The sequence below is a fragment of the Lolium perenne genome, chromosome 3 (assembly GCF_019359855.2).
Source record: "Lolium perenne isolate Kyuss_39 chromosome 3, Kyuss_2.0, whole genome shotgun sequence".
Taxonomy (NCBI): domain Eukaryota; kingdom Viridiplantae; phylum Streptophyta; class Magnoliopsida; order Poales; family Poaceae; genus Lolium; species Lolium perenne.
In genome coordinates, this window is record NC_067246.2 from 268,883,417 (window position 1) to 268,897,850 (window position 14,434).

The following is a 14,434-nucleotide window of genomic DNA, read 5'->3' on the forward strand; positions in this document are numbered from 1 at the left end:
CTAAAGCCTATGCCGCTTGAGGGCCAATCCAAAATCTATGTCGCCATCCATGTGGTTGCATTAGCTACCAAGGTGTCTGAATTAGCTACTGAACTAGTATGAATAAACGATGGATGGAAAATAAGAAGTTCAATACATACATAGGATCAAAAATGATAGACCCCTAAAAAATTGTAGGCATCACCAATCCACAATACAATTTCTACAATTTGTTTATTTCATCTTCATCAGGAATTGGCAGAAGATAGCGCCTGGAATAATGCTCAAAATGAACAACACTATCCTCAAGAAATAACAGAAATGAACACCTGCTGCCAGTTACCTCCGCAGACCATACATGCCCAGCTTGTATTTGCAAGGAGATATAGATGAACTCCCAAGTGGCAGGCTCAGGAGCTACCCACTGCCTTTTGATGCCACAGCATTGGCCATCTTTCGATGCTCTTAGATCAGGCATTCAAGGGTGCTAAACACAGCATTTGTTGCTTGATCTCAATTTGTTGGGTCGGATCAGAACGGCTGAAAGGCACATGGGCAGTTCTATCTTCTATGTGAACCGGCGTCGAGAAATTCGACCAGAAGCCGCAAGTGTAAATCTGCTCCCATCAGACTCTCGGTCTCGGGCCACAGGTTTCATGGCTTTATATGCAAATGTGCTCAAATCAGGAGGACTCTGGGCAGTTCTTATGGCCATTGTAGAGAATTTGCTCTGGTCAGTGCAACTAGCAGTAGTCTTGGGCATGTATGCAAATGTGCTCAGATCAGGATGACTGTCAGCGTTGCCCACTGATTTAAGAGTGTTTTTGCCCTGATCAGGATAACCACCAGTAGATCTTGCAGGTTCATGCCCAAATGTACCCAAACCACCAGTGCTAGTAGCAGGACCAGCAGCTTTATTGGTGGTCTTCCCCAGATCAGGAAGAAAAGCAGCAGTTTTGCTAGGCCTGTATGCAAATGTGTTCAGATCAGGAGGACTCTCAGTGCTGTTCGAAGCATAACTTGTGGATCTGCTCTGAGAACGATGACCTCTGGCACTCTTCTTCTGCTCCGGAGGTCTGAGAATTGATCTGTAACAGAACAGACGTGTCATTATATATTCACTCATGGAGGAAACCAGCTCACTTCTGTGTACTGATAAGTAAACTGTGTGTACTTGCAATTTCTAAAGCTGCATACCTCACAGAAAGGGTATTCTTCACATCCTTTAAAGGAGCACGAAGGCCACTGGCACGGGAACCTGCATATCTGAAAGATGATATCAGCTCAGCAAACTTATCCATTGATTTTTCCGCAATGCCACTGTATTTGTTCACATGGGAAACATCGCATCCAAATCTGCCCTCAGAATTTGTGTCATCGATACCATCGAGAGAACCAACATCACAACCTGCGATAATTTTAGACATTACATGTGATCTCTCTCTAAAGATCAAGAGGGATACATACGTAACTATGTAACGGCAATTATGGGACATAAAAAATCTATAGTACAGGAAGAATTGCATGGAGGATGAAGATTGAGAAGCATCTAAGATCGAACCTACTCTAGAGCTTGGCTGAATTGGTTTTAGAATAGTAAGCTTGGCTATATTACTGTAAAATGCTTAATATCCGTCCTTGTGACCAGTGGCGTATTCAGTGGGGTGCCATGGGTGCCACATGGCATACCCTCCAAAAATACAGATGCTCTTTAGCTACTAGATTTTGTAAAAATTACGGCTAAATGCAAAGCCTAACAGGGAAGTTTTTAATCTTGCCACCGCACCAATTTCATTCTAGATTCGCCACTGCTTGTTTCCAAGAATAACAAACTGAGAAATAATGAAAACTTCATATGCCAAAAGAAAAGCATTACGGGGTATGATAGTCAAGCTGCTAAATATCAGTAAAACTTGCATAACACACACACGCATGAAAAGGAGTGAAAGGCCCAACGAATTGCATGCATGGTAAAAAGCAAAGGACAAACAGAGGCCGATGTTAGTTGCAGCGATTTTTAGTCATCTTCTTGATATCAAATATAGCAAAGGGACGAGGAAATGCTCCAAATGCTCAAAGAGAAGAAACAGGGACTTAATGAAACAAGGTAAAATTATTACCTTCATCATCTGGTGGACTGTCATGCAAGGTAGTTGGCTGCAACGTTTCCTGCACAAATAGCATATCAAAAAACAAGCTATGTACCCCGGTAGAATTACTTGCTGCCATGTAACGATAAATAGAAATAAAACAATCACTTACGCCTTCAAAATTTTGGGGATCCCAAAGTTTTCTTCTCTTTGTGATACCTTCAGGGTTCCTCAGTTGATCTTCAGAAAAAGTAGAAGTACAAGTCTCTTGGTTATCATCATCATCATTAAACTGGTCTTCTCCTTGATTTGTGTAAACTCTCTCATCTTTCTTGAAGTATGAACTCCTTACAGTAATATTTCTTTTAGTAGGGGCCACAGTGCTTTCAGCATAATGTGGCACTGGTCTAGATGTCTCCGTGTTGTATGAATTTAATAATGGGTCTGCTATCCCAGGCGACATCCCTAGAAACATAAAATAGACACATATAAACTACTGAAATCAAGCATAATGTGGCATGTATGCTTCCATTAATAAACAAGCAATTACACGACTTATAGAGTAAGTCATACATCAACCATACAAATTAGAGGTCTTACTCTCTAAGCAAGGACTTGCTGGTATTGTACTTGCATTGCAATAGCTGGCCTCAACCTGAATAAGACAAGCAAGATATGAGGACAACAGGAATATGTTCACAGTAGGAAGGTAGGACTATGAGAGTGTTGGCCATGTTTAGGCACTAGTCATGAGAGATACCTCGGTATCTTCAAGGTATTGGTCCTCGGAAGGAGGATCACTGCCAATATCACGAGAACTACAGTAGGGTGAAACACCAGCTGAATCATCCGGAGGGAAGGCACAACTGAAATGCTCAGCACTACACTGAGGGACTTTCATTGAATCGTCTGGAGAAGGTTCAGAGCTAAAACGCGCAGAACTAAACTGAGAGGCTTCAATATCATGTATTGGAAAGCTAGTGTCGTCAACTGAATCAGGGGTACCAGAGTCTTCAGTCTGCGGACTGGGCAAATAAGATTCATTCAATTTTTGTTGCTTGGGTGTAATCTTAGGTGCCCTGAACTTCCGTTTTGCCTCAAGCGACGCCAAGCCTTCTAGGGGTTAAGGATAGTACAATACAATGGACAGCTAAATGATGTGTAGAAATGATGCAAAATAACCTAGTAAATAAGATGGTGTGGATGAACTCTGATAGTATACTACGACTCGTACATCACCTTTGCCAGCTAAAATATTTGGGGTGGTAAAGTAGGAAAACTGTGCATGAATGAATCAAACAGGTTTGAGAGGCAGAAATTTACAAGATATGCCTGAAGCTAGGAGCTCACTCTAGTAACTTAAAATCTTAAATAACGCAAAGTTTTCTGAATAAAATTAGATGTGTTGAGAGGATACAGAAGTAATTTGTCAATATGTTTTTCTGCACAGGAAGATCTAGCCTCTTCTTTCCAAATGAAGGGTTAACAGACTCTCTGATTGGATAACCTTTATCAACAGCTGGTGCATTGCACTGAGTACTGGCCTGCAAGGTATGTATATGTAAGGCAGGGCAGATGGCAATCTCAACAAGATAATCAAGAAAGAAAACATAACTTCATCTTGGTGATTTGAGAGTCCTGCATTATAGCTAAGAGCATCCTGATATAATTTTTTATAACAAGTGATAACAAAGTAGTACATTCAGTAAGAGTCCTTTATTTTTGAGATGTACATTCAGTAAGAATTGCCAAAAAGGAACACAAAACCATGAGAACTTGTATCTACTTCCACTCTACCCTTTTGGTGACGAACGTTGTCCGTTTTCTAGCTAAATGTCAATTTGATTTCCCGTTTTGTATCTTCTATACTGGGCTGGTGTAATGCACTAATGCTATGCTCAAGACTTCCTTAATCAATGAAGTGAGAAAGTTGCTAATAAACAGAAAAACATGCGGAAAAGGTATTTGCTTTTCTTCATGTAATGGTGATGCACTATGTTTGTGCATATGCATGTCATTACATGCACGAGGCTCCTCAGCAGAGTAGAATGGATTACGTTTGAAGGAACAAAGCACCAGCAAACCAACTTGACCAATTAGTAAAGCATGAGGGAAAGCAAGCATAACTTTCACAAAATGTGAATCAACACAAAAGTTTTTCTTGTGAAAAAAAAAAAGAAACCTGAGAAGAACTACCACAGGAGGAAACGGATCAGTACCTCAAACGGTTCCTTTGTGAGTGAAACAAAAAAGTTTTTCTGGTGAAAGAAAGAAACCTGACAAGAACAGGACAGAAACAGACCAGTACCTCAAACGGTTCCTTTGTAAGTGGATCAATGTCTCCTAGAGCAATACCTTTTACAACAGCCTGTGGTAACCATGTATAGACCAATTAAGGAAATGCTATAATGCATGTAAGTAATATTCCTTCTGGAGGTAAAACAGTTTGGAATTACTGAGGAATTGGTGTCATGGAAAAAAAACTCGCCTAGATACACTGGTGACTGGTCATTAGAAAGAATGAACGCCAATTTTCAGCAAAGGTTGTCATATTTCTATAGTATCTTCTTTTTGCGGGAAATATAACATCTCACTATATAAACATAAGTTAATCAAGGATATGGGCCCAGAAAGTCATCTTCACTGAGGCCATGAGGAATGCCAGACAAGTGAACAATATCTTCTGTCGCAGGATCATAGACCCTTTGAAACTGAAATGCCCATATTGCCTTCTTGAAGTTTTCTTCATACTGAGGTGGAACAGAAACAGCACTGTACCTCAAGTGCTTGATTACCTGAAAGCATACATGCCATTAACTTGTGGAGAAGTTTCTAAATCGTAAAATTAGAAACACGACAGAAAGCTAAAAGCTCAGCGGTTACTGTTCATTTAGTTGCATGACTATTTAAACAATATTCCTATTTGAAATACAGGTTTTGAATGTTGAATAACTAACCAAATAATAGCCTCATAAAAGTTGATGGACCAATGAACTTTTTTTTTGCCTACTGTAGCCATTTCTAGAACTATTTATTCTGCATGCACATAATGCGTCCTTCCTTATCTTGTAGGACGGCCATGCCACACTTGGTTTCTTTTTTTTTTCATGAAATAGTGAAGTAGTATGCTCAAATGTTCAATAGACGCAGAGAAGACAGGATTTACCTTCTCGTAACTCTTGAGCTTTTGGATGAGTGCATGAGCTCGTTTCACACCCATTCCAGGTAACGATGGAAGATAGTCACAGCCACTTAAAATACACATCTCTAGCAACATTTGTTTTGTGAATCCATTCAAGTCCAACTCCCTGTTTCGTTCTAATCGTGTAATCTGGAATTCGACACCTTGCCCAAATTTGTCCATCTTAAAAATAATCTGCACGTTACAATAAGATACATAAAAATTAGAATACAAAGAATGCTCTCACAGGAGGCAGTCATCCAACTGCCAAACATGATACCAGGGTAATAAAAAGAAAGATTCTGGAAGTTGAGGTGCGCTTACTCTAGAACAGCCAAACGGTATCAAATCTGAATCCTCAGTAATTACAGCATCAACAAGTTTGTTTACAGATAAGAATGCCATTTGTGCATCTGCTTCATAAGGCGCAACAATATAATCAACCTTTTCTTGCTTCAGTACCTGCATTGCATGATACATAGCCAAATAAATGTTCTCATCCTGGTAGAAACTGCTTCAAATAGGTGGTAACTAAATATGGTGGTAACCAGCTGATAGCATTACATGGAATTTGCATCTGTACCTGGATCAGATCAGAAGCAATTTTAGGCGTAATGTCAACAGCTTTCTGATAACACTCATAAGCAGCACGTGAATTCCCAGCTGCTTCATGTTCCCTGGCACGCTCAAGATTTTCCTTCCGTGACCTGAACAACAGCATGATTAGCATCCAGTAAATAATACTGCAAAACAAAAAGATAGCTGTAGCGCCCCTCAACATATTAACATTAGGGAGTAATATTACAAGTGCATAATATAGGTAGAGAGTCCCAGCTGACCATAGCAGTGGCACATACGTTTAGAAAGATCTAAATACTTTGACATTATGCAAGGCTAATGCCAATGTCCCTTGGCAGCTGAAACAACACGTTAGGCGATTACCCTTGAAAAGAGCATACCTTGCACGTTTGACCTCTTGTTCGCTCTTCATTGGCAGATAGCCTCCATCAAATACGAGAATCGGCTTCACGCCGTGGTGCCGCAGCAAGTTAACCCTATGCATGCAGTAGTCGATATGCCTGGTTCAAATTCAGAACACAGGTGAGTTTATGGTGCTGCGCTATGAAAGTAGATACGGAGTAGCAAGTTTCAGTTGCAGCTCTATGGGCCTCTGCATTATGATTTCATGAAAGATGAATTTCAACCGCATCGTAAAATACTATGGTCCACGGTACAGACAGGCAGAAATACCGGTGCTGTGCCAATAGTTGCAGAGATTTTCATGTAAAGACCATCTCCAACAATAATTTCACGAACTGAAACGGTGAATTGTTTGAACTAAAGCAGGATTGCCAAAAATATGTTTCTTGTATCCGACATATCAAGAAATCTTGGCACTGGCACGGTGCAGACCGGTAGATTCTGTAGAATGTGCTGCATTTTGAGGGGTAAACAAAACAAATGAAGCGCATTTCCTTTCCGCAATCCTGAGAGAGACAACACGCACAAGGTCCCATATTTACCCTTCGTCTGGAATGGGGGGATCCATCGATTGGGATGCCGAATCAATCAAGAAATCCCCGGGGCCTTAGAGGGGATATCATATCAAACGTTGAGGGATTGGGGATTCGGGAGCGAAATGCGTGGCAAAGAAATCGATTTCCCCAATCCGTCGATTAGGATTCGGTAAACGGGTCGAGAAACCCTATCGCGGTCAAAACTAGTTCTTCCTGGGTCCAAGAAAGGGGGCGGGAGGGGAACCTGGTGGTGGGGATGCCCTTGCAGAGGCGGTCGCCGCAGGAGAGGGCGCCCTTGTGGAGCCAGGAGTAGGTGTCGACGGCCACCGTCTGGCCCCTGAGGTCCGCCACTCCGATGGGCGCCATGATTGACTTGAGCTGCGGGAGCAAACCCTGGATCCCCATTGCGGCCGCCGCGGCTCCCTCCCTCTCCCTGTCTCCGTGTAATGAGGTTTTCTTGCGAAGCGGAAGTGGGAGGGGCGGGAACAGTCGAACAAGAGGAGGGAAGGCTGGAAATGGAGCGCCCAAAATAGTCGCCCTTTTCTTTCTTTTTTTACTAGTACTAGTAAAAATGTCCGTGCGTTGCCACGGGTAACAAATACATGTAAATAGTGTACAATATTGATTTAAATGTAAATTCAATATCATCGACCTATGGACCTATGGTATTACTTTTACAACACTAAATTATGTCATGAGGTGAAGTGGCAAAGTAGAGTGGCGTCATCAATAATAGGCAAGACGAAGCTCACTCAGAGTATCATGTAGTCTCATGGTCCTCATCTTTTTTTCTATTGATCGGGGTACAATTTGAAAGCATTAAGCTTCATGAATTCAATTTTTTTGATAAAATCGTGAAACAAAAATTCCAAGGAAAACTAAAAGATAACATAATACAGTACCAAGATAACTTACCAAAAGTTGTAAAATACATTGCCACAAATTACATGTGGCATTTTATAATGCATAGCTAAAGGAAAACTTCAAAAAATAATCAAAACATCTTCTTATAGTGAAATCGGTAATGTGGTATTGTACAATATTATATTATACAGATAATGACATGTTGAGGTGAAGGACCTCAAAGTGCAGAGTTTCTCACAAAAAAAGTCTATAATAGAAAGATGAAGATCAGCTTGGACTATCGCTGTCTAAGAGGCTCTTGAAGATCATTATGGCAATGTTTCCACATAATATCTCAACACAATGCATGACCTAAAGAACTCATTATAGTATTACCACACACACACCGTTTTGACCGGGCTTTCCACTTGTTGCATGACTTATCAACTCGTCGTGGCAACCTCTTCTCACCTGCATGTCTCCCTTCCCTTCTTCTGTCGAGCATTGTTATTTGTAATCCATATCACCCTTCTCCTTCTGCTGCCCCTAGAAGATACCACGTGACTTTCAATCAGAGTTTTACTTGATTAGGCAGAAAACATGTTTGCTGCTAAAATATATATCCAACAAATACTCACTTACTACCAACCATTAGAATCATATCATATACACACAACATGACGCGGACAATGTCTTACCTATGTTATGGATTTAAAGGGAGCAACCTAACATGATTAAAATTTAGCAGAAGCTCAAGCAACTATAGAGTACAGACCATGGACCAAAATCTTCAGAAAAAGTTAATTGAAGCTCCTGGTTGAGAAATAAGGTCCCTGAAGTTAACAATGTCATTTTTTTATCTACAAACAGAAAAATATGTACATGAGCAGTTTCACGTGATCTTACAATGATACACAGTAGCACATAAAAATTCAGGTAAGTCAATCCTATGCAGCAACTAAGTCTGAAACAAAACAGTAACTAAACATGAACCTATCTACTGTTAGTCATGCATGTACATACACACGCAGACTGGTTATTTTTATTCAGACTAACACAGCTAACTGAATGAGGGTAAACTGCTTTGAATTAACTAACAACACCCCCCTCCCCTAATAGATGCAGTTTACTCATTTGATCTCGACGTTTCGCAAATCTTCTGAAACCTGGCTTGCCCCACAGCTTTGGTGAAGATATGAGCGAGCTGAACATCCGTGCCGACAAAATCGACAGTAACAGTCCCATCCTCGATGCATAGTAGCAGTTTCCAGAGGAAGCAATTACAAATCATCAGTAAATAAGTATAAAACAACAATTAGTAAATCAAAACCGAAGTAATACACAACTATAAGAAGCAACGTTTGACCTTGCTGATTTCTAATTGGATTGACTGGCCCCTTTTCCTGCTTACATGCACAAAAAAGATGTATATCATGTAACTGACTAAATGAAACTGGTATGCCTAACGGTATAGCTGCATTGGTTCAAATAAAAATCATCAACCACAAATCCGAAAAACATAAGTCTGAAACAGTAGATTCCTGTAACAGATCATTATCAGGCAGGTGTGATGCAGCCTCTAGACGTAAGGATGGTACGTGAGATCACATTTTAGAAAGCCATTGCTAGACGCAACTACATTCTACAGTCAACACAATATCTGGGAGTACGAAGCACTTTTTGCCTTTATCGGCCACCGTGGCCGAACCATATGACCCAATAATTACAAAATAGGAAAGCATTCCAGTTTCAGGCAACCAACCAACCTACCGAACATTACAACTTTCATTAGACGCCAACAGGAAGTGTCTTACTTGATGCAGAATAAGATGGCTCTGCCCCTAGCCTCAATGGCTCTATGAAGTTAACCTACTGATGGGAACACTCAAGTGTTTGCAAGAATAAACTATTTTACCTACATAAAGAATAATTTAATTTTGCTCCCGATGGAAATCCTACAGAGATAATACAAGCATAGCAGATAAACTGCTTATTCAAGCCACCAAAATAACTGGAACATAATCTGTGGAAACACATTAATGAAAAACACTCTCTAATGAAAAATATTATAAAATCAATAAGTAGTATTACAGAAAGTGTCCAGATGCCCACCGTAAATCACGTAATATGGTTGGTCTGGTCGTTGTTGACTGTCAATATTTATTAGGCACTCCTATGAAATTACAGCACCATCCCTATTCACAAGTTAAAACAATGCCCAGAAAAATCAGTGCAGGTCCATCACAAAGTCACCACTCATCAGGACCTGGTTTAGACATATCTAACTAATAGTACTCGTACACCACAATAAATAATCTTTAGACTTTGGTCCCAATTAAAGTGAAACATTAGGCATGGTTGTACATAAAAAGTACTAATTCTCTGTGTAGACCGTCCCTTGTTAATGATGAGCATAATCCAGTTTGTGTCCACTGATATGCATTACAATGGAATCAACTTTCTTGGATTGACAAGATTCTGCATGTTGGTAACTTGCTTGGCATATGAACAAGCCAGAACTCTCTAGATTCGTATATTACTAGTAAAATGCCCGTGCGTTGCTACGGAAGACAAAATATATAAATAAATAGAAAACCATGACTGAACGTCCAAAAATAACCCTAGCTTGGTATGACAAGGCCAATATAGGAACAAATTCAAAGTAAAAAGTGACACGAGGAAACATAAACTAATATGGTATATATAGTCTACACATCACACTTCTAAATCGGTACTTGCTATCTCTCTCGAACACATTCGACAATACATCTCCCTTTGAATGCAACTTGGAACCATCAACCTGCTTGAGAGATCGACAAGTAGGCAGCCTTGGCACCCTAGTTAGCTTGGGCTATTTTCTATTTTTTATTTTATTTTCGGCACGATGTAAATGGTTCTATTAACTGAAAAAATATTTTGGTCAAAAATATACATCGGGCCATTGAAGCTATCCCTGATCCAGACGGATATATCATCCAACAAGATCAATTTAGTGTCCACGATTCGACCTAAACACACATAAGTAGACATTTTTCGTGTCCGAAATAAGCCGGACAGCTGGAGAGGCCCGATCTTGCACGTTTCTTGCCGATGCACCAAACACGATGTGCGTGAAAAGAAGTTAGAATCAAAGTCACAAGCAAAGTCGTAACCAGCTATTTGTGACTACTCTTTTTTATTTAAATTGACCTGTTGATAATCTAATCTAAACAAATTAGTAGAAGCAAATTTGGTGCACATGAGCACCAGTGCTCTCAGTTTTTAAAATATTTAAAAACTGTACATTTGCTTTTAAAAAATCATCACATTTATTTCATGAATACATACATATGTTCTAAATAGTCATGCACAATTTCGGTAGAAATTGTATTGTGCATTGAGCTACAGGAAAAAAAACAAATTTATGGCTACGTATAGAGGTAGATATTTGTCAGAAATTTATCTTTTTTTTGTATAGCTTAAAATATAACATTTTTTCTCTAAAATTTCTACCATACCTTTAAAATGTTTATAGTATGTGAGTATTTAATTTCATTTTTTGGAATTAAAAATATAATTTTAAAAAATCAGAAGACTGATGCTCATGTAGTCATGTGCCTGATGCTCATGTAGTCATGTGCCAAATACACGCAAATTAGCGCACTTATTTCAGAAAGAGCAAGTACTACTATTAGCTAAGCTGGACAATGTAATTCCTCCTATAAATGTCCCAAGACTACCCTCTCAACCAGGGGGTCTGAGAGGGGCAAATGAATCTGGTCCGTTCGTTTCACCTAGCACAGTAACTTCCTAATCCCACTTTTCACCTCAGCCGTCGGATGTGGTAATCTTTGTCCCACCGGCCGCTGCTTGTTCTGGGTGCATGACAGCTGGGCCCATACCTGCGTGGGGCCGTTTGTTTGAGACGGTGAGCGTCCGTGCTCGCGTCGATCAGAAAATTAAAACGGTGAAAACCCTAGCCTCACCGAGAGCTACCTCTCCCCAATCCCGTGCCTCCCTCTCCTCCTCCAATCCAGTCCCCCCCCCCCCTCCCCCAAACCCGATCCGCCGCCTCCTCCACGCGAGGGCCCCGGGGATGCGCAGCGAGGGCGGCGCCGTGAGGAGCTTCTAGAGGAGACCGGGCAGAGGCGCTGGAGCTCGCGTCGCTGGAGATGGGGAGGCGCAGTGGAGCGCGTACCTCTACTCCATCGTGGTCGCCGTCTCCAAGATCGCCCACGTCGCCCTCCTCGCGCCGCTCGTCACCTCCATGTTCGCCCTCGTCGGTTGCGGCCTCGCACTCCTCATTCGGCCGCGGCGGTCCACAGCTGGGGGGCAAACGCTAGCGCGGTAGGCAGCTGAGCAGCAGGGTTGAGGTCGACGACGGTGGCTGCAGCAGGTGGATGATGACGGCAGCATCGGCTCGCCCTCCGCCGCCTCGTCGTGGTCGCCTCCAATGAGGGCAACGGTGCAGGCGGTGGAAAGCACGGTGGTGCTTCAAATCCTTGATCCCAAGCCGGAGATTCATTCAGGTTTGGGCATCCTTCCTCTCTCTGTCCCTTTCTCTCTGTCTATCTTCATCTGGTCTTCACTCTGGTTTTCCCTTAATGGACGAGGGCGCCAGATGCAGGGAACGGAGGCGAGCCATCAGAGGTCACACGCGCCTTCTCCTCCCTGCTCACTCGTGGTGGGCTAGGGCCGGAGCTCAAAGGTTGCCGGAGCCGCTCATCCACCCTGTACCTGATTTGATTTGAGCAGAGAAAAGTAGAGAGTGGTGGATTCGCATCCTCGACAGCCCGCCAGGTGACTAGCTGGAGAGGAGGACGTCAGCGACGATGTTTACTGGTTGGTTTTGCTTTCTGAGTTATTATTTGCTTTTTGCAGCTAGGATTTGCGGCGGGGAGATGCGAAGTCTAGCTTCATTGTTGGGTTCTTTACTGGACGTGATGCAGGTGCGCCATGCCTTCCTAGCCCCCTTTACCCCATCCCTGCACATATATTTTGTCTTGATTTTCGGATGTGTCTGCACCAATTCTTTCTCTTTTCCATTCATCCCAAGCTGTCCGTCAAGGGAATTTTTTAATTCATTTAGATGCAAAAATTAGAGGGTGAAAATGGTTGGAATATGGATTTTACCGATTCATATTTGGGTAAGCTTAGTAGTTGAATAAGAAAGACACGAATATATTGCAGAGCATAACTCAACTAATGCGATTAAAATCAACTGTAGTGTTCGGCAAGGTGATTTGGAGGAAGGTGGCGACCAGTACTCGGCAAAACTGTTGTGTTGGAGGAGGGCAAATTTGCCATGAATAGTTTTGTATTTACTTCAGCCCGACACTGAAAAATGGTACATTAATTGTTGGTTCTTCACAATTTTCGTTAGAATTATGTAAAAGTGTTTATAATCTCTCATTTCTTGTATTTATATATCTAAGTGTGCCATTTTAGGAATGTTTGAGCACCTAGACAGTCTTGCCATGTTGAGCATTTCTTATGGCTCTGTAATATTGATAGGCAGTGCAATGTCTCTTGACTGGACCATGAATTATCTTATTTTCAGAACTGTAGTTTTTTGTTTTGGAAACAAAGTATTATATGTTGACTTATTGCTACTCTCTTATTTTGTAGGTTTGGTCCTTTCTTTCGTTAAATGGTGAGAGATGCCTGCCAAATATTCCTCCACTGAAGCCTGCGATGAGTATAGAGGAGTTTGAGTCTTCTATTTTGCAGCTAGGGTTTTGGTTTATAGAATATATTCTTACCGATGGCGATTACAGGCAGCATTTATGTTCATATTGTCCATGGCTGGTACAAGCAAGCACATATTCCATACATTTCTGGCTGCCGGAGCTTGGTGTGAGTTCTTGTGATGGCATGGTGAGGTGAGAAAGCTTTGTTCATTCTTTTTGTTCTCTATCCTTGTTCCGGTCTAGATTGTTTCTATACTGGTTGTGACAGTCAATGTATCTTCTTTTCAGTACATTGTCAATTTTTTGGTTAAATTGCTTTGTACAATAACATACTGATTTGCTGCGGGGAAAGGCTGATGTTGCATTCCCCGATTTATCTCCAACAACAAATATAGTGTTACATCTTTCAAAATCATGAAATCTAAGCGGCGAACATTGAAAAACAACTGGGTGGCTTCATATTTTTGAAAGCTGGATGCACATCTAATTTATTGATGTACACTAGACCGTATTTAAGAATTTGATTACCCATTCATGCATTAATACTTTGAAAAGTGTGCCAATGTGTCCTTCTAATTCGTATATGATGCATGAACAGGGTGGTTAGCGGTGGCGTGACGGTGCTGCAACTGTTGCAAGGTCGCGCTCTCTCTCTCTCTCTCCCCTTTGATTTCTTTTATACTATGTGGCATTTACTTGTCGTCGATTAGAATTTTGTCATGTATCTATGACTTTGTCAATGTCTTCAGGTATAAGAATCATCCATTTGCCTCACTTATTTTTATTTTTGAAAAACAGATCACTGGATATTTGGATATTTCGCTCGTCTTGACATATAGAGTATTTTGGAGCAGTAATGAACTTGACTTGATATGCATATCCGTATTTAATTTATTTGATTTAGATTCCAACTCAATCCATATTACTAGAGATGACCTTCTACATGCATTTACATGTATGAATATATGTCCTATAATTCTTTTACAGATTTTATTTGCTCTGTATAATTCATTTATAATATTATATTAGTACACTGAAATAAAAGTACTGCAAGGAGATTAAGAAAATCTTAATTTGTACTTAATGCAAACCTTTTCCATGATCGTCCTTCATCTTGGTACTTATTTATTTGGCATCTTAATCAAGTGGTCTAGC

At 41.0% G+C, this 14,434-nt stretch overlaps 1 protein-coding gene and 3 long non-coding RNA genes across 4 annotated transcripts in view; 1 reads left to right on the forward strand and 3 right to left on the reverse strand.

Annotated features, from left to right (window-relative positions):
* Nucleotides 1-114: 114 nt before the first annotated feature.
* On the reverse strand, nt 115-7,240 carry LOC127344009 (exonuclease 1). The gene is made up of 14 exons (XM_071828480.1): nt 7,012-7,240; nt 6,210-6,329; nt 5,834-5,957; nt 5,575-5,712; nt 5,236-5,445; nt 4,690-4,864; nt 4,378-4,448; nt 3,487-3,613; nt 2,830-3,182; nt 2,670-2,724; nt 2,242-2,534; nt 2,100-2,148; nt 1,177-1,387; nt 115-1,067 (listed from the first exon to the last, which is right to left on the reverse strand). The coding sequence occupies exons 1-14, from the start codon at nt 7,170-7,172 to the stop codon at nt 548-550; spliced, it is 2,607 nt and encodes an 868-aa protein (XP_071684581.1). The 5' UTR covers nt 7,173-7,240; the 3' UTR covers nt 115-547.
* Nucleotides 7,241-7,749: 509 nt separating this feature from the next.
* On the reverse strand, nt 7,750-8,451 carry LOC127338621 (uncharacterized). Its single transcript, XR_007874437.2, has 2 exons — nt 8,386-8,451; nt 7,750-8,156 (listed from the first exon to the last, which is right to left on the reverse strand). It is a non-coding gene; the product is annotated as an uncharacterized lncRNA (long non-coding RNA).
* Nucleotides 8,452-8,966: 515 nt separating this feature from the next.
* The window catches only part of LOC127344008 (uncharacterized), a 28,694-nt gene continuing 23,226 nt past the window's right edge, over nt 8,967-14,434 (reverse strand). Inside the window, exon 3 of the long non-coding RNA XR_007877685.1 lies at nt 8,967-9,013. This is a non-coding gene — a long non-coding RNA (uncharacterized lncRNA). The remainder of the gene's footprint in view (nt 9,014-14,434) is intronic.
* On the forward strand, nt 12,473-13,920 carry LOC139837659 (uncharacterized). The gene is made up of 3 exons (XR_011754251.1): nt 12,473-12,538; nt 13,367-13,471; nt 13,878-13,920. It is a non-coding gene; the product is annotated as an uncharacterized lncRNA (long non-coding RNA).